The sequence below is a fragment of the Onychostruthus taczanowskii genome, unplaced genomic scaffold (assembly GCF_017590055.1).
Source record: "Onychostruthus taczanowskii isolate IOZ18803 unplaced genomic scaffold, ASM1759005v1 scaffold43, whole genome shotgun sequence".
NCBI lineage: Eukaryota > Metazoa > Chordata > Aves > Passeriformes > Passeridae > Onychostruthus > Onychostruthus taczanowskii.
In genome coordinates this window covers 454,966-479,280 of record NW_024501792.1, presented here as the reverse complement: position 1 = coordinate 479,280, position 24,315 = coordinate 454,966, and the positions used below count along the sequence as shown (strand labels likewise).

Sequence of the window (24,315 nt, the reverse complement as noted above, 5' to 3'; positions counted from 1 at the left end):
TAAGATAGAAAATCTGATGTTGAGTTGAGTCTGTTTGGTTGTGTGATTTCTATATCCTCTTGGCTTTGCTGCACCTGGTAAACCAGCCCCTTCATCACCAGCTCTCCATTTTAAATTATACCTCTCAGCCTTGGGTGATCGTGTAGCATGTTGATGGCTCTTGGCTTTGCTGCACCTGGTAAACCAGCCCCTTCATCACCAGCTCTCCATTTTAAATGATACCTATCAGCCTCGGGTTGATGGCGTAGGACGCTTTTTTGTGATGGCAGAGCCTTTCCTTGGCTTTGGTCAACATTAGTTAAGTCAGGAGTGTATCAAAGACTTCTTGTTGGTCAGCATTTGAGGAGAAGAGATGGTTTTTATTGCAGGACATGGGGCAGAAGGCTGATCCCTGGGGTGCTGTGCCTGCTCTGGCACGGAAGTGTGGCTGTTCTTGAAAGCAAAGCAGAAGCTGGTAGCACAAACCCAGAACTCAGAAAAGCACCTTTGAAGTTAGCCAGTCCAGCCTAAAGTTCCGTGTTGTGTGAGCAGCAGCATGGCAGGGCTGGGATGTCCCTTCCCGGGTGAGGAGTGGCAGAGGCAGGGCAGGACACACATGGATGTACAGGAATGCACTGATTTGGTACCAAAGCACCAGTGACTGTTTTCTCTGTGCCACGTGATGCTGTAGAAGCACTCCAGTGTCAGCACGTTCATGTCCTGCACACGGGGCCGTTCCGGTGCGTGCAGTCCTTCTTCCCAAAGAAGACTGGGACTGGACAGGACTCCCCGAGAGCTCACTCTAAACTTTAACCGGTCTGTGTTTCCTATTGCAACCATCCAAACCATTTGCTAATCATAACTTTGTCATTCCAGCTGCAGCCAACATGTTGTTTGATGTGGATATTTGTTCGCACTTACAACCGCTTGAGAACTTTATTTTGTGTAACCTGTCGGTCTCTGTCCCCGGACGGGGAAGCGAGATGCACTGTCCAGTTTGCACTGTTTCTTGACTAATAATCTCTTCCAGCACATCAATACAAGTTTGCTTCCAGCAGATTCTCTATTTATTGTAAAAGCTGACATAACTTTTTTTATTTCAGGAAGACAGTAAATTGAGACTATTTATAGATGCCAAGATGCTAACTCAGGAATTAATACTCAGTTTTACAACCCCTTCTAAACAATGGCTTTCCCCCCACCTCCACCACCATTTCCCCTTCCACCATTTGCTTGGTTAAAACAAATGGGGATTGCTACCCAAAACCAAAGCAAAGCCCTGCTCTTGGTCTCCTCGTGGCTTTGGAAGGTGTCCCCTGCAGCCCCCAGAGATCCCGCAGGAGAACAAGGGCTGGCCTCCTTGAGGGTGCCTTAGATTTGGTTGCCAAGATGAGAACAGCCTACATTGGCAGTGGAAACAGGCTAATGATGGCTTGATAATCTGTTATGCAAATCTTGGTGCAGTTTGTTAAACTGTGCAGGGTTTATTTGTTTTGCTTCCATAATTAAAGCATGTAGACCTTGTATCTGTAAGTATTGTGTATTCCTTGTATGATCCTTGTCTTTGCTGCTGCTTCAGGAATTCAGCCCTGGGCTGTCCTCAGCTAAATTGCCAAGAAACAGGTCCTCTTTTTCCCACTGCTGCCTCTGCCCGTGCAGGGGCCTTGTCCCCGGGTTGTCTGCCAGCATGTCAGCGAGGGGAAACGCCGCTGTGAATTGTCTGTCGTTGCTGCAAAACCCAAGCTCCGGGCTGCTGTGCAGGACACGCGGTGCAGCGCTGCTCACCACGCTGTTGCTCACTCAAACACTGCCTGCCTCCAGCCAGGCAGAGCCCTTGGCTCCAGGGATTTATTCCAGTGACACGTTCTGGGGAGCCTGCCCGCTCCAGCCACTGACCCCTGCCACAGAATACCTGCCTCCAAATGGAAAGTAAACGGCCTCCAACGACTAAATAAGCCCGTAAATTGGGTAATGTGGTTACATTTGGGTTAGACCTGTTGGTGGAAATAACTGTCAGTAAAAGCCTTCAGATTTGGTCAGTCTTTTAAAACTGCCTGTTGCAAACTCCTGGAAGAGACAAAGCATCTCTCCTTTGGCACGGCAGTGCCCCCCAAGAAATTTCCAGTGTGATGTAGTCCACACGGAGTAGAGTCAGCTTCAGACTAACCAGCAAAAAAACATCCAGGATATTTTAATTACCCATTGCTGTTCAGCCAGCAGAGGGTCTGGTGATGTTTGTCCACTGTTGCCAGTTCTAGAACCCCTTTTTTGCTGACAAAAATGGTTCATCATGCAGGTGATGGCTGGGAAGCTGGAGGAGAGGCAGGAGCAGGCTGTTCCCTGGCCATGGTGCTCTGATGAGGCAGTGTTTGAGTGTGTAACAGCGACGTGCCGAGCCTCAGCTCTTCATCCTGCTCTGGAGCTTCTGTTTTGTCCCCACCAACCAAACCGTTGGTGTCGGTGTTCTCTCCTGTCTCCTGTTCCCCTAACTTTGCAACCACCAGTAATTGTTCTGGCAAGGACCTGGAAAAAGAGAAAAATTTACTGTTTTCCTCAGGCTCATAGCTTTTGAACTGGAGGCATGTCTTCTAAACAGTGCAACTCACTTCAAATGCTTTTTGCCTTTCATTTTATTATTGCTTGTCACGCAATGTTCTTTGAAAGCTTGCTCATATATTATCTGTTCCATTTTTTCCATTTTCCCTTTTTTTGCATGCTGTTCCTCCTGTTTCTTCCCTTCCTCCAATCCTCTGTTCCCGTGTGTAGACACAACGGCGACGACAGAACCGGCAGTTCACGGTTGGTATCACATTCCTGTTTATCTTATTTCTCAGCGCTGCTGAGTGGCAAGACAAGCCTGGGAAGGGGAGGCCAAAAAGGGAACTGGAGTCTTCAAGGGAAAACTGTGTTTCGGGTGGACTCATCTCATAAATACAACATGGGTTCTAAGGCTGGAAAGTCTGTCTGCTCTTGTCATTTCTGCTGTGAGCTCCCCAGGTGATCATCCTGGTGCCAGGCAAGCACAAGCCCCGTGGAAGTGGCATCCAGGTCCAAGCAATGCCAATTGGTTCTCCACCCATTGACTAAGAGAGTCACTTTACACATGAAAAAGATATAATTTTTTTTTCTTTTAGATTTTTGAGCATTTTTCTCGCATTTTGAGTTAGTTTTTAAGAGAGGGTATCCAGCGGCTCTGCTGGCGTAGGGCAGCACTGGGGATTCTGGGATGCTCCGCAGAGGAGCGCTCGCCTCCAAGGTCGGCAGGGAAGTTTGCGTTATTACACTGCAGAAGGAGATTGGGAAAACAAATAGCAACACTTTCCTCTCAGCATAGCAGTCTAGCAAAGTAACCCTTCTCGTCTGCTCGAGGCAGTCTAGCTAACAGCTTGACAGCTTCCTGAGCTTCCTGCATTCCCCGGCGAGCCTACGTACGCGCTGCAGGCTGGAAGTTGAGCATCCCGTTTTTTTGGCACAAGCTTACTTTTCAGCTGAAGAACCAAAACCTCTGACAATTTTTAATTACAGCTAATCCACGTTGGACTTTGCTGTTCTAGTTTCTTTTGACTCCGATAAATTGACATGATTTTTTTTTACTGACAGAAATCCCTCGCACAGAGCTGCTGCCTGCTCCCCTTGAGGCGTCTTTCCTTATTTTTCTTTTGTTCTGAGGATGCCATAAAAAGCCTGTTCTCAACTTGAGGACTTCTCCCCTCCATGGGGAGGATCACTGCCAGGGAGGTGGCCAGCTGAAATGACAACCTATCCCAGTCAAACGAGCTGCCACAAACTTTCCTGCCTTAAAACCAGCCAGTTTGTTCTGAATTCCCCCCTGCTTGCCCTTGTGGGGTGCTTTTCCCGTGAAGACTCTGGATTTCTTTCCAAGCTTGTGTTGCTGGAGTGTGTATGGAGTATACCAGGTGTTTCTGTATGTTGGCCATTTGTTCTTTCTGATGTCCGATGGGAGTGAGCATGTCTGTGAATGACTAGAAATGCATGGGCATGAATACAGCCAAATGGATTTTCTCCAAAAACAATTTAAAATGAATTGGGGGAAGAAAAAAGAAAATAAACCAACCAACCAAAAAAAAAAACCACCAAAAAAAAAAAAAAAAAAAAAAAAAAAAGACCAAAAGAAAAAAAAACCAACCCAAAAAAGAGCTTGCTAGCAAAGAAAATGGAATGTAAGGCCAGTGTGGAGCCAGCACAATGCTTCAATCGGGGAAGGAGGGTTTTGAGCCATTTAAAGTTTTGGAGTGTATCCTAGAGGACTGGGGGGAAGGAGTCCTGTGTGTGTGTGCATGTCCCAGCAGTAGCCAAGGCCCTGCCATTCCTGTTCCCTCACGGAATGGAGTTGACGGCAGCGATGCATGAGTGACCTAACGCACGAACGTTGTTAACTCTTTTGTTGAAAAATGAGAGCTTAACTGTGAATTTTCTGATGCACTTTCTCCTTTCTCTGCACTGTTCATTGCCAGAGCTCCAATAACAGCATGGTCATGGCCGGCAGGAAGGCTTGTGCTTCCGCTGCACCCCACGAAGCTGGGGTTCCCCAGCTTCAGCCCTCCTCCCTCTCGGTGTGCCCCCGTGGGGTCAGGGTGCCCGTGGGGCTGAAATCACAGGTCCCACTGTTTGAACTGGAATATGGGCAGAACTCAGTGGAGCCAGGAGTGTAACAACCTGGAGTGTCTGCGCCACTCAGTCTGGGGAAAAAGCGCTTTTTCTGCCACGCCCTTTCAGTTTTCCTCCCTGCCCCTCTCCCTGCCATAATCAATGTACCAGTTTTTGATGTCCTGGCCCCTGTTGCCCCTGGGTGACCAGAGAGCTCAGCCCTCACAAGGTGCTAGCCTTCGTGGAGCCCCTCAGGTGAGATGCCCGGCTCCTGTTTGCCCCTGATACAAGCAGAACATCTCTAAGCAGCCATGCCCTTGGACACACTGCCCTTGTGTCCATTTTTTTCCAAATTCTGCCCTTAGCCTGTTGTAAGCAGAGAGCTCTAAATGCTCAGAGTGATCCCCAGGATGTGGGTTCTGTCCACACAGGGCATTGTGCTTCAGGCCCTGTCCACCCCTCTGCCTGCCCAGCAATGGGGGGCTCAGGGCTGCTCCCCACTCCCCCGGCCAGGCAGGAACCAGGCAATGCTGCCTCAGCACAGGCAGAATTTCTGCTGATTCCCATGGAAAGGTAGGATTCTGAGCCATTTGGAAAAGCCTTCTCTAAAGCTGGCAAAGCAAGAAGCCTGGAGTGAAGGTTCAAATAAGGAAAACACCCCAGTCACAAATGAAGAGTGATAAGAAAATACTTGGCCCATAATGCAGCAGGTAAATTATTTTACAGGCTGGAAACCCTTCCCTGAAGGCCTGTGTGGGTTTTTAATTGTGGCCTTAGCAGGTTTGGTACAAGAATAGGTAACACTGTTGTGTTACGCTCTTGTTCCTTTTCCTGATAGCGCTCAGCCCCTGAGAATGAGTTTTGCTTGGCTGAAGCCAAAGCCCGGCTGCACCAGAGTGCCGGCCACTCGTGCGTCCTGCCCGGTGCCACAGACAAGGGCTTTCTACACTGCCATCCCCAAGCAGCTCTGCTAGCCCAGCTGCCTCCTTCCCTCTTGGAAATGCCCTACTTAAACGTGCAGCTAATAGAGAATCCGTTCCTCAGTCTGTTTTACAGCTGCCATCCTTGGGGCGGTTGAATAAAACATCACAGCGCTGCGGGTCTGCGCGGCGCCGCCGCGCGCGGCATGAAACGGAATCCCTAATTGCTTATTTAGAGCCTGAGATGGGAGAGAAATTGGCTTTTCCTGAAAAACTGGATCTAGCGTGGGAGCCCACAGAAACCTAAATATACCCGGGGTGCCTGGTCCTTGTGTGAGCACCTTGTTGTGCTCACCGTGCCGGCTCTGCCTTCCGGGGATTTATCATTTCCAGGGAAGTGGAGCAGAGTGAAAAGTTCCCTTTCATTTCTCTGACAGGAGCAGTGGCAGACTTTGAGTTCATCCCCTCAGAAGTGAAAAGAAGGGGCTTTAGTGGCCAGTATGAAAGTTTAATGAGAAAAATCAAGAAGTAATTTACCATCTATTTAAATGCCTCACAACAGGTTTTAACACTGGCCAGTGGCATTTGTGAGTGTCCCAGGTGCAGGGAGAAATGGAATTGTGGAATTGTTGCAAATTTTAGTCTGAAAAGGATTTTTTTTTTCCTTCATAAAAAATGCAACATTGCCCTTTTTCATCAGCGAGAAAATGTAGTTCCTTAAAAGGGAACTCTCTACAGAAGCAATTTTGGAGAGAGAAAAGTTGAAAGGCTCCTCTGCCAAGTGCAGCTTTGCATGGCCAATGGTTCTGTGAGTCAACTGTTGTATTTATAGATCATTTATAGGAAAAAGGCTCCTGAAAATCTGAAAAGGACTCCCTGAAACCCAAGAGTGGCACACAAGCATATTTCCTGCTATTAATCTAAATGGCTTGCCACTTCAGGAGGTAATACCAACGTAGCTTCCTGGTGATTTGATGTATTTAAAAACCATTTACTGAAAATGAGTTTCATTTTTAAAGGGCAGTGTGTATATAAAAATACTCATATTGCTGCTCTGCAGTGGGGCCAAGTCTGCACATTGACCATACTGCACTCACAGCCTGGCTATTTAACAGAGTCAGCTCTGGTGGCAGTCCATGAGCTGCCAATCCCAGGTTCCCCAGTGCCCAGGGATGCGGGATCTCTTCATGGGAATTTTTTTTTCTTTGCTTATGCATTTGCTTTTAGTGGCCAGCAGCAAGAGTGAGTCCTGGCAGTGGCAGCCCAACATTGTCCCACCCCACGTTTCAGTAAGTCGGGGTGGCCTCCCGGCGCTGGTTTGCCCTGTCGCTGGTGCTGGGATGTCCACCCCTGGAGATGCTCTGCCTGCAGACCCCAGCACTTCCTCAGACTCCCAAACCAAGCAGCACTAATGCCCTCACAGACAGCGCTGGCTGCCTGATTGCTTTATAGCTCTGAGGACAGATGCTTTTCCCGTAAATCCATCACATTTGGGCAAATGAAAAAAAGCCGGTTTGTCCGATAGTTTGGCAGAGGACGCAGCCCGCAGCCTGCAAACAGGCCATGACATGCACTGCACAAGATTCATATTTTGTCATTGGTAAATGTCCTGACTTGTCACCATGACCAAAACTAATTGGACTGGTTGCAAAATTGGAGGCAAGTTTTCCATTGCTCTCTGTGTGCAGGACTGAAATCAGCCTGGACTAAATTGGGAAATTGTCCCCGTGACGGCCGAAAGGCAGAGTCTGGGGGCTCTGCATGCTGTTATGAGTGGTCTCAATACCATGTTTCGTGTGCCAACAGTGTAGAGCGAGGAGCATTTCTGTCTGTAATAAAGGCCACGATTGCACTGGTGTCACACGATGGCTCTGCCCGCACCGGCAGACGGTGGCAAGTGACTGACGCATTCTCTTTTTCCCCCTCAAGAAATTCATCCTCAGTTCTTAAGTGTGTTGTTTATTGTCGCTTGAGAAACGCAGAGAAAAACGAGTCTGTTTTTACTTGTAAGGCTTTACTCAGTTGCCCAATTCGGCCGAGGAGCTGGACTATGGGGATCTCTCAGGTAAGGGCTAGCCCGTAGGTAACCCGCTGCTCTCCTTCGCTAGACACTGGTTCCACTCTGATTCCTGCATCCTGGCCATGTTGCATTGTGCAGTTGCTATGGTGCAGCCATTCCCCCCATGCTCTTGCAGCTTGGAAGCGCGCTCCTTTCTGTTGGGGTTCTCCTCCCTTTTTTTTTTATTATTATTTATTTTTTTTATTTTGGCACCCATTTCTGTGTGGCATCCTCAGGGCAGGAGGTGCAGGGCACCGAGGCTGACCATTGTGGTTCCCTCCTGGCTGGGATTTTTTGAACACTGAATTGGAGACCGGTTGAGTTGAATCTTTGTTTGTAAAACACTTGACTCTGCCTTGTTGTGTGAAACCCCCCATAAAAGAGGTGGCCAGCACTAACCCTTGGCTGCTCGGGGATTCCTCATCACACCAACATCAGATTGGCAGTAAAAAGGAGCTGGTTGTTTCATCAGTAAGGCCAAACCAAGTAAATGGTTCAAGCCTCTCTTTATCCACACTGGACTGAAAGGGCCATAAATGCATCCTCGTAGCTGGTCCTTGCCAATTAGTGCTAATTGAGATTAAAGCATAACAGCATCTTCAGTGGATGCAGTTGGCGCATTCAGAGCAGAGCCTGTACCAGTGGTACAAACCTAAATCGTTGTTTTTCATGTTTTCTTATAGAAATGCACCTGTATTTTTTTTGGTCCCCCCCTCCCTTGCAGAGCATCCCTGCAGACTCCTGGTACCTGCCGGGCTCTGTGGCTGCATCCAGCCACTCCAGGTGCACAGTCCTGGCCATAGGGCAGGAGCAGCCATTTGTCCCCCTGGAAGAGCCCAGCCCAGGGGGTTGGAGCCCAGTGCTGTTCCTCTCAGGGGTTCAGCATGGAGCAAAAAAAATACACCAAAAAACCCCTGAGTCCTCATCTTATTCCATCAAATGGTTCCCTCTCACCCAATCAAATCAGGAACGTCTCATCCCATAAGCCACTACAGGTGTGCTGTGGCCAAGAGGTCAGAAATGATGGATTCATTCTGGATGTTTTCTAACACTGAGCAATGCTAACAATTATTATTGCAGGCCTGGGACAGATCCCATAGGTAAGATGCACCAGGGTTCTGGTGAACGTCCCTGAGTGGATGGGGGAAATTGTTTTGCTCTAAGTTCTTTTACTTTTTAAAGTTCTATTTTTAAAGGAAAAATACACCTTTTGGTGAATGAAGAGAAGAAACTGAAAAAATTCCTCAAAGGAATTGCCCAGAATGGGTTTTGCTCCCCAGTCTGTGCTGCCCAGAGGGGCTCACACCTTTCCCAGAGCACACAGCTCAGTGTAGTCCTTTTTCTGAGTCTGGAATGGAAGCCAAAATTTCCCCCACCTCTACAGAACACAGCTCAGGCAGAGCCACTGCCCACAGTGAGCACCTGTCATGTGCTGCCCAGCAGCCTTTTTGGAGCATCTGGTTGGGCTACTGATTTTTTCCCTAAGAATTTCAAAATTTTGCTTGTTGCTCTTTAGGTTACTCCTGCCTGCCCAAAGGGTGACCATTCCTGGTCGGGTGTGGTCAGGATCATACTGGGTCAGGTATGGGGGAGGCACTAGAGAGAGCCCCAGCCCCTTCTCTGCTACAGACAGAGTGGTCTCTGCCCCGTGGCTTCAGGAGACTGAAGCCAGGTCATGTTTTTGGCCCGGGGTCAGCACGTGGGTGGTTCAGGTGAGTGCTGGAGTTGAGCTCCGTGGGGAACGCCGCCCTCCGCTCCAGCCAGAGCCCTGGGAGCCCTGGGCACCACCCTGAGGGATGCAGGGCACCAGCCCACCCCCACAGGAGACCCTGGCGTGGCGGGCGTGGGGGTGCTGCCGTGTTTGCTCAGTGTGCTGTTCCTTCCAGGTACATCTGTCCCACCCACAGCTTCAACCGAGGCTCTGCCGACTGTGCAATTAAGTAACGCATCCCTTGCCTCCCGCCCAGGTAGCCCGAGCCCAGAGCCGCGCTCGCTCCGACCGGCCGAGCTCTGTGTGTCCGTGCCTCTCGCAATCCTCCTCTTGTTCCTCACGTCCTGAGCCCTGAGGGTACGGAGAGGGCTGGCCTGGCACCTCTCAGTTCCTCATTGCAGCCTGGCACAGACCGGCAGGCAGGGTTCCTGCAGCGCCGGGCAAACCTGAGCGTGCGTGTGTGTGTGTGTTGTGCACTCCTGTGCACGCGTGTGCACACACACAGACACTGCCACGGGCCCCGGCACGGCGCTCCAGGGACTCCCCGAGCTCTCCAGGCTCTGCTGCAGAGCATCAGCACCTCCTGTGAAACAGGGAACCAAAACCAGTCAGCAGCTGTGCGGAGGGGATGCTGGTGGCTGCGAGCGGGGCTCCCCTATCCATGCAGGAGTGCGGGGAAGCAGCCGTGCAGCTCTGAGCTCTGCCGTGGTGAGCACATCCATTCAAACAAAGCGCCTTATTTTTTATGAAGCGATCTGGAAATGGGTCGCTGAAGGGGAGCTTATTGATTGAAGAAGGATGAACTCCTCAAATTTCTCTGGTTTAAATTACACCAAATTCAATTACGATACGACAGGCAGGTTAACGCTGCTCTTTAACGGCCCCTCAATAAATTTGAGGAGGGGTAGCCTGCTCCTTGCCACGCTGTGGGAATGAATAACATTATTGCTCATCCTGTCATGGACAGGCAGTGATTTCTGTCCTCCCATGTCGTGGCTAAGTGCTTTATAGTGTTCACAGAGTAACGGCAGCCTGTTCTTCCACCAGCACCCCCTGCCAAGTCCAACCTCTAGTGCTGCTCTATCATTTCAAAAACTTTATTCCGCAAAAGAATTGACCTCAGATTCATTTGGGAGGTGTCAGTGCAGTCCTGATGTTTCCTGCCTCCAGGGAAAAGGAATAATTGGCTCACCAGGTTTTCAGGAGTGCTCAAGTGACTTAAGGCCATTAAGCACCCAAATTGTGACCTGTGGGATCTTCAGGAATATTGATGTGATAATCATGTAATAAACTAAACCATAACAAGATTTAGAAGAGATCACTTGTTTAGGAATTCTTCAAAGCTGTTGGCGTAGGTTTCCTTTCCCCTGTGGTGATGCAGATGTTACCTGCACATCTGGGCAGCTCAGGAGCTGCACTGGGGTCAGTGTGTATAAGCTTGCTCCTGCCCACAAGTTCAGCCTGCACTGCCCAATGTCAGGAGCTTGATATTCATTTTCACCCAGAAATAGAAGGTAAATTTTTGTGCAAGTGCAGCAGTATATCCTGATGTGCCAAAAATAATGTCTTAACTACATTTTCATAAAAATGTTCTCTGTTCTCTGCTTTTACAGCAGAAATGCACATAGAGGAAGGTCAGGGCCGTCCAGAGATTCCCCAAAATATTGCAGTTGGGCTACAGAATGAAGCTGGAGGGAGGTGAGGAGGAAGGACAGGAGTCAGGAGCACCACACAGCAGGGGTTCCATAAAACCTGGGCTTTCCCACATCAGAGCAGGACAGGCTGGGGAGGGTGCTGGGGCGCGCAGGGAAGGAGCAGTTCGCAGCAGCAGCAATGCCAGGAGCGGTGCCAGGGCACTGGAGAGGTGGGGCCGGCTCGTCCCGGCTGCTGGAGGTCCCTGGAAGGAGCTGCTGGCCCTGGGCACTCGAGGGGTGCAGAGTGCCCTTGCCAGCCCTCGTGTGTGCAGAGGGCTCCCGACACCAAGGTGAGCCCAGAGCCGGCGCTCGAGCCTCGCGGGATCCGCTGCTGGGAGCGTGGGGAGCGCTGAAGGTAAACCTGGAGAGGTGTGACCCAAATAGTCTGAAGCTGTTAGTGTGGGTAGAAAGGAGATCTAAAATACAGGCAGCCTGGCCCAAGCCAGTCTTGCTTTTACTCTTGAGACGCTGCTGCTGACAAAAAGAGTGGAATATTCATAGATACATCTATATTTAAAGCCTTGTTAAAATAAAATTGAGTGGAAACTTTTCATTGAGAAGTTGGGAGCAGAGAAGTCTTCCCTCTGCTAAACCTCAGTGTAAGCCCTGACCCAGACTGTCAGAGTGCTGCTCTTACCATCACCAACATTATTCTTGAGAGCCCACGGAAAGCTGGTTTAGCACTTATATTGGCAGAAATGTTTCTACCTGGAGATCATTAGAACATTCACTTTTTAAGAGAGTCCCTCAAAGCCCCCATAGCTGAGTGAGTCAGAGATGATGATTATCAATACTTAGATGGACAATCCCCAGCTCAGCATCTGCTCCGTACTGCTCCTAACCTCTGGAATTAGTTCCTTAGTTCTGTGATGAGTAGGAAGCAGTCCCAGACCCCTTTCTCTCCTGTCTATGTGCTGTTTGCTGAGCCGCACTTTTTGTTTAAAGGAAAACTTGCCATTCCAGCAGTGTAATCACTATTTTGTTGATTACACGAGTGGTTGGTAAAATAATATCAGCAAAAATAAATTTCAAGCTAGCCAAGTCTGTTCCTGGCCACCTTCGAAGAGGCTCTGGAGCACTGCTGCTGCTGTACAGTGATCTGCACCGTGGGCAGACAACCCCACCACTGCATCCCATGAAACCCTGGCATCCCCTGTTGTGGGGCTCAGCCATGCCAGTCCCTGGGGGAGCAGCACAGCACTTGGGAAGACAAATTGATTTTTTTTTGCTGCATGAGTTCAGCTTTGGCAAGTGGATTGTACCATTACCGCTGCAGTTTTCCTTTAAGGTGCTTTGGTGCCAAGCAAAGCATCAACCCAAAAACGGTTCAGCCAAGGTGCACTGTAGCTGCAGAGTAGCCCTGAGGGGCCATGTTGCTGACAACATGCTGTGATGTCTCTTCCTTCCCTGCCCTTCCCTCCTTTCTGCCCCACCCACAAAAATTCACAAGCAAACCCAAAACAAAACCCTAATAGGAAAATTTCCTGATGATTCGCTGGAGAGGCCAGGATCCAGCTTGCTCCAATATATATTAACATCCTAATGGGAAAGCTCTGCATGTATACATTTACTGCGCCCTGACAAGAGGGAATTAAATGTCAGAAGGATTTGTAGCATCTGTAATTGAATTGGTGCTGAGAAAAGCAAATCTTGAGGAAGAATAACATATTAGGATTAGCAAATAATGTGGCATTTTGTCAGTTCCTGCCATCTCAACTGTTCCCTCTTCAGCAATAAAGTTGTGATTTCTGGTTTAATCAGAGATAGGAGGCGGGAATAGCTTGGGTGAATTGGAGACAGCATTTAAAGCAGATTCCGGTTGTTAAGGTCAAGTCTCTCTTTGGCTTTGGGGAATTATTCCTTGTTCCATAGACCTGACACTTTGTTAATTACCCAAGAAATAGCGAGGGACAGGATGTGGAGGGGCTGCTGCTGTGCCGGTGGCACACAGACAGGTTTGCTGGGAGCAGTGTCAGTCGCTGGCGCTGGCTTTGGGCTTTGCCATGCCTGCAGGCAGAGCTCTTGGTGCTGGGTCATACTGCCAGAGCACGAGGGGTTGATGAGGGGCTGGAGGCAAGGAGAGGAGATGCTGCAGGAGGAATGTTTTAGGCCACGTGCAAGCGTGAGGATGTATTCAGCCACGTGTGTAACAGCGTGAACTTGGGGCTGGCACCTCGCAGGGGTCTTCCTTAGGAGGAGCAATTGAGAAAAATGGCCCTGCACGTCTCAGCAGAGGAACTGACACTTAACAACTCTTGCTGAGCAAACCTGGCAAGGCTTTAGGCCAAAGTCCCTTCTCAGGGGAACCCTCGCTCCCTGCTCTTGGCACGATGCCACGCAAAGGGAAGACAAGAGGGATGTGTCAGGCACAGGGCTCTGTCACAGCCTTGTCTCCGTGCAGTGGGATGGTGTGGAGGCTGCCGCTGCCAGCACAAACACACAGCTTCGTCTTTCCAGAACCTTAATTTATGATGATGAAGAAAAAATGCCTCTTGATGCAAAATCCTGCTGGAAGCACATTACAGAGCCGTAACTCAGCATGTTTATGCCCCTCAGCTGTTCCAGATGTCAACAAGGCACTCATCCGCCCAGGCTGGGATGCTGCTGGCTGCTCCGAATGCAGCCGAGCGGAACCGGGTGCAAAGTTTTTAAAAAAATAGGAAAAAAATGGAGTGAAGCATGCCTAAAGCAGCTGCTCCAGCAGATGAGCCATTCAGTTGCTTTGCGGAGAGCGGGTTCATGGAGGCCAGATCAGCCAAGCTGGAGTGGAGTGGGGGCTCCCAGGATGCCCAGTGTGACTGGTTTTCCCCAGCTGCCACCCTGGGCAAGCAGCAGTTCTGTGCCCGGGCACGGGATCAGCTCAGCACCCCATGAGTGTCCGTGGGCACCTTTCCCTCAACATGCAGGGGTGTTCAGCTTGCCACAGAGCGGATGCTGGGAAGAGATCACAGCATGATCTGTTCCCACTGGAGATGAGACAGAAGGTTCCCCTTTGCTGTGTTCTTGGTTTGCAGGGGAATAATCTTTTTTGGCTGCAGTTTTTACCTTATCAGCCAAGCTGCTGAAAGGGTCTTCACAGTGTCTCTCACCACACCCCAGCTCATCCTAGCATCTCACTGCCCACACTGGGGCTCCTGCTCTCAGAGGTTACTCGAAGGGGCTTTTTTTCTTAAATTGTTTTAATTAAAAGGCCCTTTATGGTGCTCTTGGTCCCCAGTTATTTACTTGGGTCCCTCAGTCCTTAATCTTGGAGCAGAATTGGAAATATCGATAGAAAGCGTAAATCCCAGCTGCTGCTCGAAAGCTTTGTATCAGGTCTCAGCTCAAAAGAGCCCCATTACCTTTAGCTGTCACGGATCTGTACGCTTGATCGATAAACTTCAAATATTATTAGAGGTGGAGGCTTCAGAGATTTGCTCTGTTCTTTGGAGGGAGACGGAGATAAATCTTTCTTAAAAATTGACTTGCATTTGCTCTCTCAGTCGTCCTGGCAAAACGCATTTCTCCGAGGTGTCCAGGCAGGCGCAGGCAGGGCAGATTTATGGGCCATGTGCTTCTTGTAGTGAAAGATTTAAATGGTAAATCCTTCACATATGACTTCACAAATCATGTAAAGTTAAAAGATTTTTACCGTTTCTGTTGCTGCTGTGCTTAAATTGTAAGGTATGGCCAGTAAATCATTTTAATAGAGGTGTCGCGCTTGACTCACTAAAAAAAAGAGACAATGGTTTAGCTTCTATTCCAAAATGTTAATGTATTAATCAGCGGGAGAATAATTGTTTTTTACTGCGTTATAAATCTCAGTTGCCATTAGGATTGCAGCGAGGGTTGATGTAGCTGCGTTCTTAAATTAAAATTGTTTACACTGCTATACATTCATTTTACATGGCCATAGCTCATCTGGGGTTCATTCCAGAGCTGTTCCTCCACCACATCAGTCATCCCTCTCCCAGGTGACGGCATCCCGAGGGAGAGGTGCTTCTCAAAGGAAACTAATTGTGTGGTGAGGAGTTAAATAAACGCAGTAAAGCAGTCGGAGGCACTGTACAGTTACTGCTCACTGTCGGCCTCGGACTGGGTGTTAGCTTTTGGGTCAGGAGGGCTGTATGCTTTTAGGTTGCATTGGACAGTAAAGGTGAGGGTTCGTGGTGGAACCCAGTTCATTTGGGGCAGAGGATGGTTGTAAACACATTTTCCATGCTGGGTGGGTTGGGTTTTGGGCAAGGAGTGTTTTGGGAAGTTGAAATGTTTTCAACAGGGCACTCGTTAATGACATTTCTCAGAGCTAACGATTAATTTTCCCATATTGTACTGCTCTTCTCCATGCCCCATCCACCAAGAAGGCTGAGATTTGGGGAGCACTATAGGGAAATTTCCCAAAATAGATCCCCACCAACAACTCCATGTGCCCTTCCTCCCCTCTCCCAGCTGTCTCCCACGTGCGTAGTCATAGTGCTGCTGCTTTTAGCGGAAAACACCTCGCGAGTCGAGCCGCCAGATCAGTTCGGCTCCGGACAAAGCTCCTCTGCCCGAACTCATCTGTCTAGTTAGCTCCGTGCTTCACCCCTGCTCCTCTGGAGAGCCCGAGGGCAGCTCTTCCCATCCCGAGAGCAGCTGCAGCCACAGCCTGCCGAGAGCGTCGTAGTAAGTCCCCAATTCTTATTCCTCTTCTGATCTCAACAGATTCCCGCGCAGGTGAGGAAGGGGCCATACGGAGTGTGGACCATGCTGTGGTTGGTGGCGTCGTGGCCGTCGTCGTCTTTGCGATGCTTTGCCTGCTCATCATTTTAGGGCGATATTTTGCCAGACATAAAGGTAAGACAGAGACCAAAGCTGGAGGATGGAAGGCCAGGCTCGTGTGTCCCCTCAGTCGTGGCGTTGTCACGTCTGACGGGACACACCCCCCGGTTTCTCTCCCGGCGGCACTTTTTGTTTCCTTTGTTGATCGCTCCCTCAGCGCCACACCAAGACCCCCGAGGAGTCACGCAGCCTCCACTTCCCTTGCAGGTACATACTTCACTCACGAAGCCAAAGGAGCAGATGATGCGGCCGATGCAGACACAGCCATCATCAACGCAGAGGGGGGACAAAACAACTCCGAGGAAAAGAAAGAGTACTTCATCTAGAGCAGCCTTGGTTCCCATGAGGTGTCCAACTGTGGACGGTTACTACTGGCCCTATTTAAACGCTACAAAGACAAAGTGATCTTGGAAGTTGCAACCAGCTTGTGTCTTTTTTTTTTTAAGGAAAAAAAAGCAAATGGGTGGAGAGCGGTGAGGCCGGGAAGGTCTGGGATTTGCTGTGTAAAAATATTCCTCGTAAAGTACACTCTGCTGTTTGACACCTCAGTTCGTTTGGGTTTTCTTTTTTTGGCCAAGTCCAGCTTGGATTTAGTTTAGTGAAGTCATTTGCAGAAGATTCTGTGCCTTGTTTAATTTCTGTTCGTTCGGGTCGGGGGGAGGCTGGGAAGAAGAGGGGCTTCTGTGCGTTAGTTCCCTTCGGGTTTCTGTGGCTCTTCGTTTCCCCTTTCCTGTTTCTGGAGTTGCCAGCTGGGACCCCGTGGAGTAGGTGCGTTTCTCTGAAGGTGTTTCCCCTTTTTTCTCTTCACCGGTTTCCGTTCAGAACTCGAGCTCATCGGAGGAGAACCAGCACATTTTAGATGCGTAGTTTGCAGTTCAGTGTGCCCATGTCCCGTTCCCCTGTTGCCGTCAGGGCTCGGATAACACCCCCCAAGCCCCCTTTTGTGGCTGTTTCAGGTGCTTTCGATGGTGGCGGCTGGGAAATGGGCTGGAGCTCGGCAGAGGCGCTGCGTGGCCGCGGGGATGCGGGAGCAGGGTCCTTGCTGGGCAGGCAGAGCCCTCCCGGGTGCAGGGGCTTCTCCTCATCCTCTCCCCGCTTGGCGGCCATGGATTCAGCAGGTAAAGCCCCTCTGACGTGTGAGCCCAGACCTGGAGAGCGGCTGGATGAACAAAACTGCCTTTTTTTTCTACCTGCTGAGTAAAACGCGGGAATTTGTGTTGAAACGAGCGTGCTAATGACCACTAAAGCCATAGGTGCACAGGAGACTCTGGCTCAATTGGAATTGTAAGCGACAGGTAGCAAACTGCAGCGGGAAGACGGTATAAAGTTATATATGCTGACTTTTTTTTGGTGAGTAATCATGGATTTCGAGCGATACTTTTTTATTGTGTTTATGTGGCAAATGTATCTGATTTATTTAAGGAAAGCATTAATCTTAGTGTCAGGTTTGGGGATTTTTTTACGGGTTTCGGGGGGGGGGGGGCCATTTCCGTGCGTTTGTTTTTTAATTGCTGTCTTTTGGCAGAACCATTACAATGTGGGATTCCCTCGGGAGCGGGGCGGCCTGGCGCAGCACGCGGGCCCGTTCCCCGGCACTACTCCTCCGTCTTTTCCCCTCTTCACGAGCAGAACCTCGCGAAACACCCGTTTTTTCCGAGCAGCTTTTGTCGAGCGCAGCTCTTCCCTGAGCCCTCAGCACCATTGCCAAACCCCATCGCGGTGAGAAGCAGCCAGGCTGGAGCCGGGGGCTCCGCGGCACGGGACGGGCATCCTGGCCTTGAGCAGCCCATATTTGTTTGGAAGTGTACCGTAGTGCAGTGTTACCGATGTAACTTTGACTTACAATGTTGACATGTCTCAGGTTCATGTGTTTGATTGGTGTTTTCCGTCTCAGGTAGATTGCAAAATTTCGGCCCCACGCATTGGAAAAATAAAAAAAAAAAAAAAAAACCCCACACGTAAAAACAGGAGAAAAACCAGGAAATTATTAATTTTAGTTGTATATCGGTTTATGTATTTTTTCTTCAGTATACAGTGCACTGTTGAAATGTATTGTTGAGTATTACTTTGTACAGCTTTAGATCATTAGGACTTTGAAGCGTGAAGAAAGAACAACCTTGTTTAAAGGAGGATCACAAATGAAGAACGCAGAACTGATGATAAACAACCTTGTTCTTTATTTACCCGGCCTTTTTATTTTTCCCCCTTAGGCCAGTTCTGTTTTAAGGTGTCCATGGAAGATGTTACAGTGTAAGAAAATACATATCCATCTGTTCCCATTCACATTTTGTATTGGTTCATGTATCCCATTTTTACAAAGGAAAAGAAGTACTATAAAATATCTGTCTTCTTAATAAAAAAAAGTTAATGTTACAAAACTAGACCTTGTTTTGCACTCTTTATCCCAGCTGTTACAGAGTCCACTATTGGAGCTCCAGCAGTAACGTGGGCTGGGGCTGAGCAGGTCACCCTCAGCACTAGGATAAAAGGAGTTAAACCTGATGTATTGAGCCTGCATATAATATAGAGGAGATTTCGTAAGTTTCTTGTTTATAATTGCTAAATTATTTTATTTAAGGAGTAATGCCTTGGAGAAAATTGATGTGACACTGATATTCCAACTTTCCCAGGCTGGGGTAGGTCGGTACGCAAGTTCTTAATAGCAGACACATATTTACATCCTCCCTTGGAAGGTAAGTGTTGAAATACGTGACCTCCTCACCCCGTTCTTGTGTCCCGTTCAGTCCTGGTGCTGCCAGATTTCCTGGCGTGTGTCTGTGAACCACTTGGCATTTCCAATTTTGCCAGCGACGCGCGGCCCCGGCGGCCGGAGCTGCTGGAAGGATCCGCGTGGCTCCGCTCGGGCAGCCAGCACTCCCCCTCCTGCCTTCCCCCCACCACAGCCCCCCAAACCAGGCTGCGAGGCAGCTGCGGCGCTGAAATTAGAATCATTAATCTTTTATGTTTTGCACAAAGGATGAGGAGGAAGACAATTGCTTTTTGAGGAGATCACACCGAGAACAGCCGTGCAGAAAAGCGGCGTGCTTGGCCCCCGAGGGGCCGTGCAGACCCAGGTGTCTGTGCCAGACCAAGGCCACTGTCCGGCTCTTGGGCACTCAGGGCATCTCGTGGTTATGTCACAGATAACGTTTTTCTGAGCAAAATCATGACACTGAGGGAAAAACCATAGGGCAGAGCCAAAAAAGCAGCTCGCTCTTTTCTTACCTGAAACGAGCAGAGCAGCTTTGATGGTTTCCATGGCTATTGCAATTACTTCAGTGCAGAAGAGGTTTGTGGCTGATGCCAGCTCACGATGGTTTTCTCCTTAAGCCAGCACTAATTGTGTCTCACACTTGTGGTGTCTGTAATTTATCCTCTCAGGGGTCCACGTCTTTCAGGGTTTTAAGGTTATTTAGTGGTGCTTTTCTTCCCATTGAACCTAAACACTCTGGTCCTTTGCTTTTCTGGCCCTACACAGGCAGTACAAGTAGGTGGCAGGAAACTGTACCTGTAGCATGCAGGATCAGGTACCTGAAGAAATCCTTTGCATTAACTTCTCAGACACTGAGATACAAAGAATTTGGGTGGGGAAAGCTGAAGTCAGTAACAATTGAGCAACAAGATTTAGTGACCGCTATACCTTGTGACCAACTGCAGAAACACACTCCTCATACCTGACCCCACAGCTGCTGAGCCTGGCCCATTACACTGAGCTGAGGACACTGCCAGGATTTTATGAAAATGAAGAAAACCATCATTACTTCAAATAAGAATGTAGTCCTTGCCCTGAATTTCACATTTTCACAATTTGCAGAAGTCATTTGGTCCTAATTGCAAAATTACTTTATTAGGTCAATAATACAGTTCTTAAATTTCTTCCCTTTTTAACCAAATACAGGGAGGAATTGTTTTAACTGGGTATCTGAGTCTGTGTAATTACAGCCTGTTCTGCCAGGCTGAAGTTGCCGAAAACCTTAAGCCACGTAAAGTAATTAGCAACAAATGACACTTAAACTCACACCAGGTAAGGCGTACCTGGATCTGGGCCGGGTGATTGAAATACACGGGAGCAGGGACGAGGCGTGAGCTGGCAGCATCGATCCCTGCCGGCCAGTCAGTTCTCATCAGAGGGTCCTAACAAGGGGCTAATAGCTTTTTCTGAAGATCCAATCCCATTTTCTAGGCAGCTGCTGGTGCTGTGCCACCTGGGATAACGCCTGCTGCAGGTGGCATCGATCGGGCAGGGGCACGTGTGGCACCCAGCGCTGTGTCCCAGCAGCTTTGTCTGGCTGTGTCATCTCAGCCAAGGGAAAACCTGAATTCCATCTAAACCCCAACACCTGGCTTAAAAATTTACGTCTGAATTAGTGTAACCAGGAAAAGAATTTCAGTGCACTGACCACGAAGGGTTTAAACCGGGCTTGTCCTGTTTCCAGAGTCAGCCGTGGAGGTGATCCCTGCAGCACTCCGAGGTCTCTCCCAAAAAGCTGTGCCCACGGTGAGCAGGGCAGGGGCTGGGCAGGGTCCTGTGGGACTCTGCAGAGCTCTGCACGCCCTGCAGCTGGGCTGCAAACCGAGGAGCTCCTTGGTCTGTTTCAGTTAAATAAACAGGCTTTACGTAAACAAACGGGTTTTAGGAAGAAAAATAAGCCTTAGCCGAGCCAACAAACACTATGTGAAAAAATAAACTTTAGTTGAATAAGCAGACTTTAGTGCAGTAAAGAGCTTGAGTTCAATAAGCAAACTCTGTTCAGATCCAGCTGTGCAGCGAGGAGAAGGAGGAGAGCTCAGCAATCCTGCCCAGCACAGGCTCTCCTGGAGAGAGACCCTGAGGGCTGCTGTGACTGGGGACACCATCAGTGTCCCCAGGATGCCTCCCTGGCCCGTGTCAGGTCCTCTCTCACCCCTCCAGGCTCATCCTGTCCCCTCACCCGTCCCCGGGGAGATGATGGACTGATGGGTGTGCTCTGCTCGAGACTCCAGCGCTGGCTGCAGAGCTCTCCATCTGTTTTCCCTGTCAGCCCGGGCTGAGCTGCATTAATATCAGCTGTAACCCGTGTGCCTCTGCCTATCTGCCCACAGCCTGTTCTCCTGCACCAGTTCCTTATCCTGTTGTGCAGGATAGCGGCAGCCCTGTAAGTCACAGACCTGGAGTGATGTGGGCAGCACAGGAATAATGCCTACAGATGGAGCAGGGATGCAGAATGTGGATGGGAAAGGGAAGGGAGAGGTGCCATTCAACAGCTCTGCAGCCCAAGGTGAGCAGGGTTCGGGCACTGGGCAGCCTGAGTGTGGTTTGGGGGACAGCCTGCACCCCAGAAGGTGGGGAAACTGAGCCCTTTGGAAGAGTGAAGGCATTCAGCAGCCCTGGGATGTCTCGTTCCTGCCTTGGGGCACACCTGTGAGCCAGACCCACGTCTGCCTCCCGACTTCACTCCCTGTGGTGGCTGGCAGAGTTGCTCTAAGCTGTTCCATGCCCTGTCCCCAGAGAAATCCTGGAAATCCTATTTTCCTGCTTTGTGTCCCAACAGTACCAGTGCTGACCCAAGTCCTCAGGTGCTGGCTCTCAGCATCCTTTGGGGTGAGTGGGATGCCCCAAAGTGGGAATCCCAGGCTGCAGTGGTACCTGTGCAGGTGCTGTGTCACACCTGGGCTGCTGAGCCCCAGGTTAAGCACCTGCCAGGGCAGCACCATTCCCCCGGGATTCCTGCAGCTCCCACCTCGCCTGCCCGAGCACAGCCGGAGCAGGCACGGAGCGAGCAGGCGGGAGATGTGAGGGCTGCCAGGAGCAAAGGGAATATTTGATCAGATGCCCTCCTCTCTCCTCTGTTCCCGGCTCTCAGCCTCCCCCGGGGACGGCACCTCGCTGCCTCCAGGCGCCACAGCTGCGACAGGTTGGCAGCAGCTCCTCAAAATGGGGCCTGCATGGGAATCTCAATGAGGTGGAGAAGGTATTCTTCAGCCTGTGACTCTCCCTGTTCTTTTCTGCACCCTGAGCCTTTTCTCCTTTCTCAGTTCCAGCTCTCTCCACTGTTTTCCGTGCCCATGGTCAGCTTTCTGTTCTCTGTAGCTGCTCCCTGTGTGTGTTCCCAGGATGGAAGGTGCTGCCCCGTGCCCTGCACTGGGACACAGCTTGCTCAGACCTTGTCCTTCCCCAGACATGCCCCTTGTCCACAGCTTGCTCAGACCTTGTCCTTCCCCAGACATGCCCCTTGTCCACAGCTTGCTCAGACCTTGTTCTTCCCCAGACATGCCCCTTGTCCATGCATGGGGAAGGGGCATGTCTGGGGAAGGACAAGGTCTGAGCAAGCTGTGTCCCAGTGCAGGGACATTCGTGCTTCTTCCACACAGCCTGCTCCCAGCCAGGGGAGCACGGTGCCCCGAGCATCCTGCAGTGGTGGCTGGGACCTGCTGGGAAGGGGCTTCTCCCCACACCCACAGCCAGGCAGCCCTTCCCTGCGGCCCCGGGCAGTCCTTCCCCACTGCTCTGTCCGCAATCAGCCCGATTATCCCTGGTAATTGTCCCTTCTCTGGGTGATGCTGCCGAGCAGGGACACGGAGCGTGGCAGTGTTTTTCTGTGACTAAGAAAAGGTGTGTACGTGGCCTTGATTGCAAATGAAAAATTAAGGCCCCGTGTCTCGCATTCATTCCTACTTGATTACACACCAGTACATAAACAAATCTTCACCCAGTTGCCTGAGGGGTGTCAATGATCCACCTTTGCTTGGCTCGCCTCTCCTCCAGCAAATCTATAACGCGTTTAATCTTTGCCACTCACTCTCCTCAGTTTTTAAATGTCTAATTTGCTGCCAAGAGCGGCTCCAGTTCTCACTGTGCTGCCGCTTTTCCTGCCTGCTGTGTGCCTGATTGCTGGGCTGGAGCTGCAGGGTGCTCCTGGCCCTGGGGAGGGGAGATGCTGCGGCTCGGGGCCAGCAGCCCTGCCCCGAGCTGTGCCCTGGCCCACGGGGCTCGTGCCAGGGCTGGCAGGCAGCTTTAGAGCAAACCCCAAACTCCACGCGTTTGCAAGCCGATGGAGGAGAAATTAAATTTGCGGTGGAGCTCTCAGGTTTGGGAGCTGGGTCATGGGACAGCTTAGCAGACAGTTTTCAGTGAGGCAAAGGGAAATGAAGAGCAGGGTTTGCTGAGGTTCTTGGACCCTTTGTGTGTTCAGTGGAAATCCTTGGAGCATCAGTTTGTCCTGCTGGGAGTGGCAGGGTCACAAGCAGATCGTGCCAGGTGTCCCCATCGAAGCCCTCGAGCTCTGGAGGAGTTGGCATCACCCACCCCCCCAGTGTGCTCCCTCTGTCTGCCCTGCCTGCCTGGTCCCTGTGGGCTGGTCACACATGGACCAAGGGATCTCTGGGATCCCAGTGACCAAGTGTCACTGGGATCTCTGGCACTGGGACAGAGGCTGCCAGCCCATGGGCAGGGTGAGGCAGAGCCACGTTCTGCCTCTGCTCACCTCCTCAGGGCTCCGTGTGAGCTGCACTCCCGAGGTGAGTCTGCCTGGAGCAAAACCAGTTCAGATTATCAAACTCCCCATAAATCTTGCAGCACATCTTCTTGTGTCTGGGTGTGTGTGTATATGTGCTGCTTTCTTTTTATTTAATGCTCTATTGAGGTCTGAGGCTTTTCCTTCCACTGGCTTTTATCTAGTCATGACTCCTACAATATTTAATCTCTATCAGAAACTGTAAGCCCTGTATTTATTTTATGGGTCAGTTGTTCATCCTTTTCCCTTGATGTTCTCATGGCAGTGGAGAGTGTGGAAGGTGGAAAAAGAGAGAAAAGGGGAGGGGGGAAAGAGAGCCCTGCTTGTTTCTGCCCGTCAACATTTGTCCAAATGACAGGCCGACAAATCAGAGCTCTGAAGGCTAATGGCAGGCAGAGGAATCCAGCAGAGAGCAAAGGGGTGCCTGAAAGGGATGCTGGAAATTTCCATCCCCAGGCAGATCCCAGCCCTGCCTCAGGAGTCTGTGTGCTCCTCTCTGCCAGCCCTGGCTGTGCCAGGGCTGCTCATCCTCATCCTCACTGAGCCCAGCCCAAGGCTCCTGCTCAGCTGGGGCTGCAGGTGCCACCAGGAGCACCCACAGCCCCCATGTGCCACCAAAAGGTAACACACCTGCCAGTCTCACTGTCACTTTACTACCTAGACTAAAGTCTTTGCTCACATTTGAGATGAATAAAAGATTAGAGTTCCAGGGGAGAGGAAGGCGAGGTTAAGGCGATCCACTGAATTGACTGTATTTGCTGCAGAGATATAAACTGGGAGGAGGGAAGTGCTGCCTGGGCACCCCAAATTGGCTTTGAAGATCCACCTGCAGCCTCCAGTCCCCCTCGGGGTGCAGAGGAAGGAGCAGCATCCTTCCACGGAGTCCTGGCCTCGCCAGGCAGGCAGTGGGACGGAGCAGAAAGAAGGAGCTGCTCCAGGGTGGGGCCAGGCAGAGGATGATCTGTCACCGGGGGACAGAAGTGTTTCCCAGCTCGTTGGCCCTGCCTGTTTGAAAGGCAATGAATATTTCACATCTCCAGTGCTATCTGCA

General features: G+C 50.4%; 1 protein-coding gene across 4 annotated transcripts in view; it reads left to right on the top strand.

Moving 5' to 3' along the window:
• CADM1 (cell adhesion molecule 1) overlaps window positions 1-18,149 on the top strand; it is a 133,593-nt gene extending 115,444 nt beyond the window's left edge. For 2 of the 4 annotated variants that reach the window (XM_041413721.1, XM_041413720.1), the window contains 2 exons: window positions 15,655-15,786; window positions 15,979-18,149. In XM_041413721.1, coding sequence (XP_041269655.1) covers window positions 15,655-15,786; window positions 15,979-16,097 — 251 coding nt within the window. In that variant the 3' untranslated portion in view covers window positions 16,098-18,149. Of the gene's footprint in view, window positions 1-2,745; window positions 2,779-7,518; window positions 7,573-15,654; window positions 15,787-15,978 lie in introns of all 4 variants that reach the window. The other 2 variants (XM_041413718.1, XM_041413719.1) reach the window with 2 other exon arrangements.
• The last annotated feature ends 6,166 nt before the right edge of the window (window positions 18,150-24,315 follow it).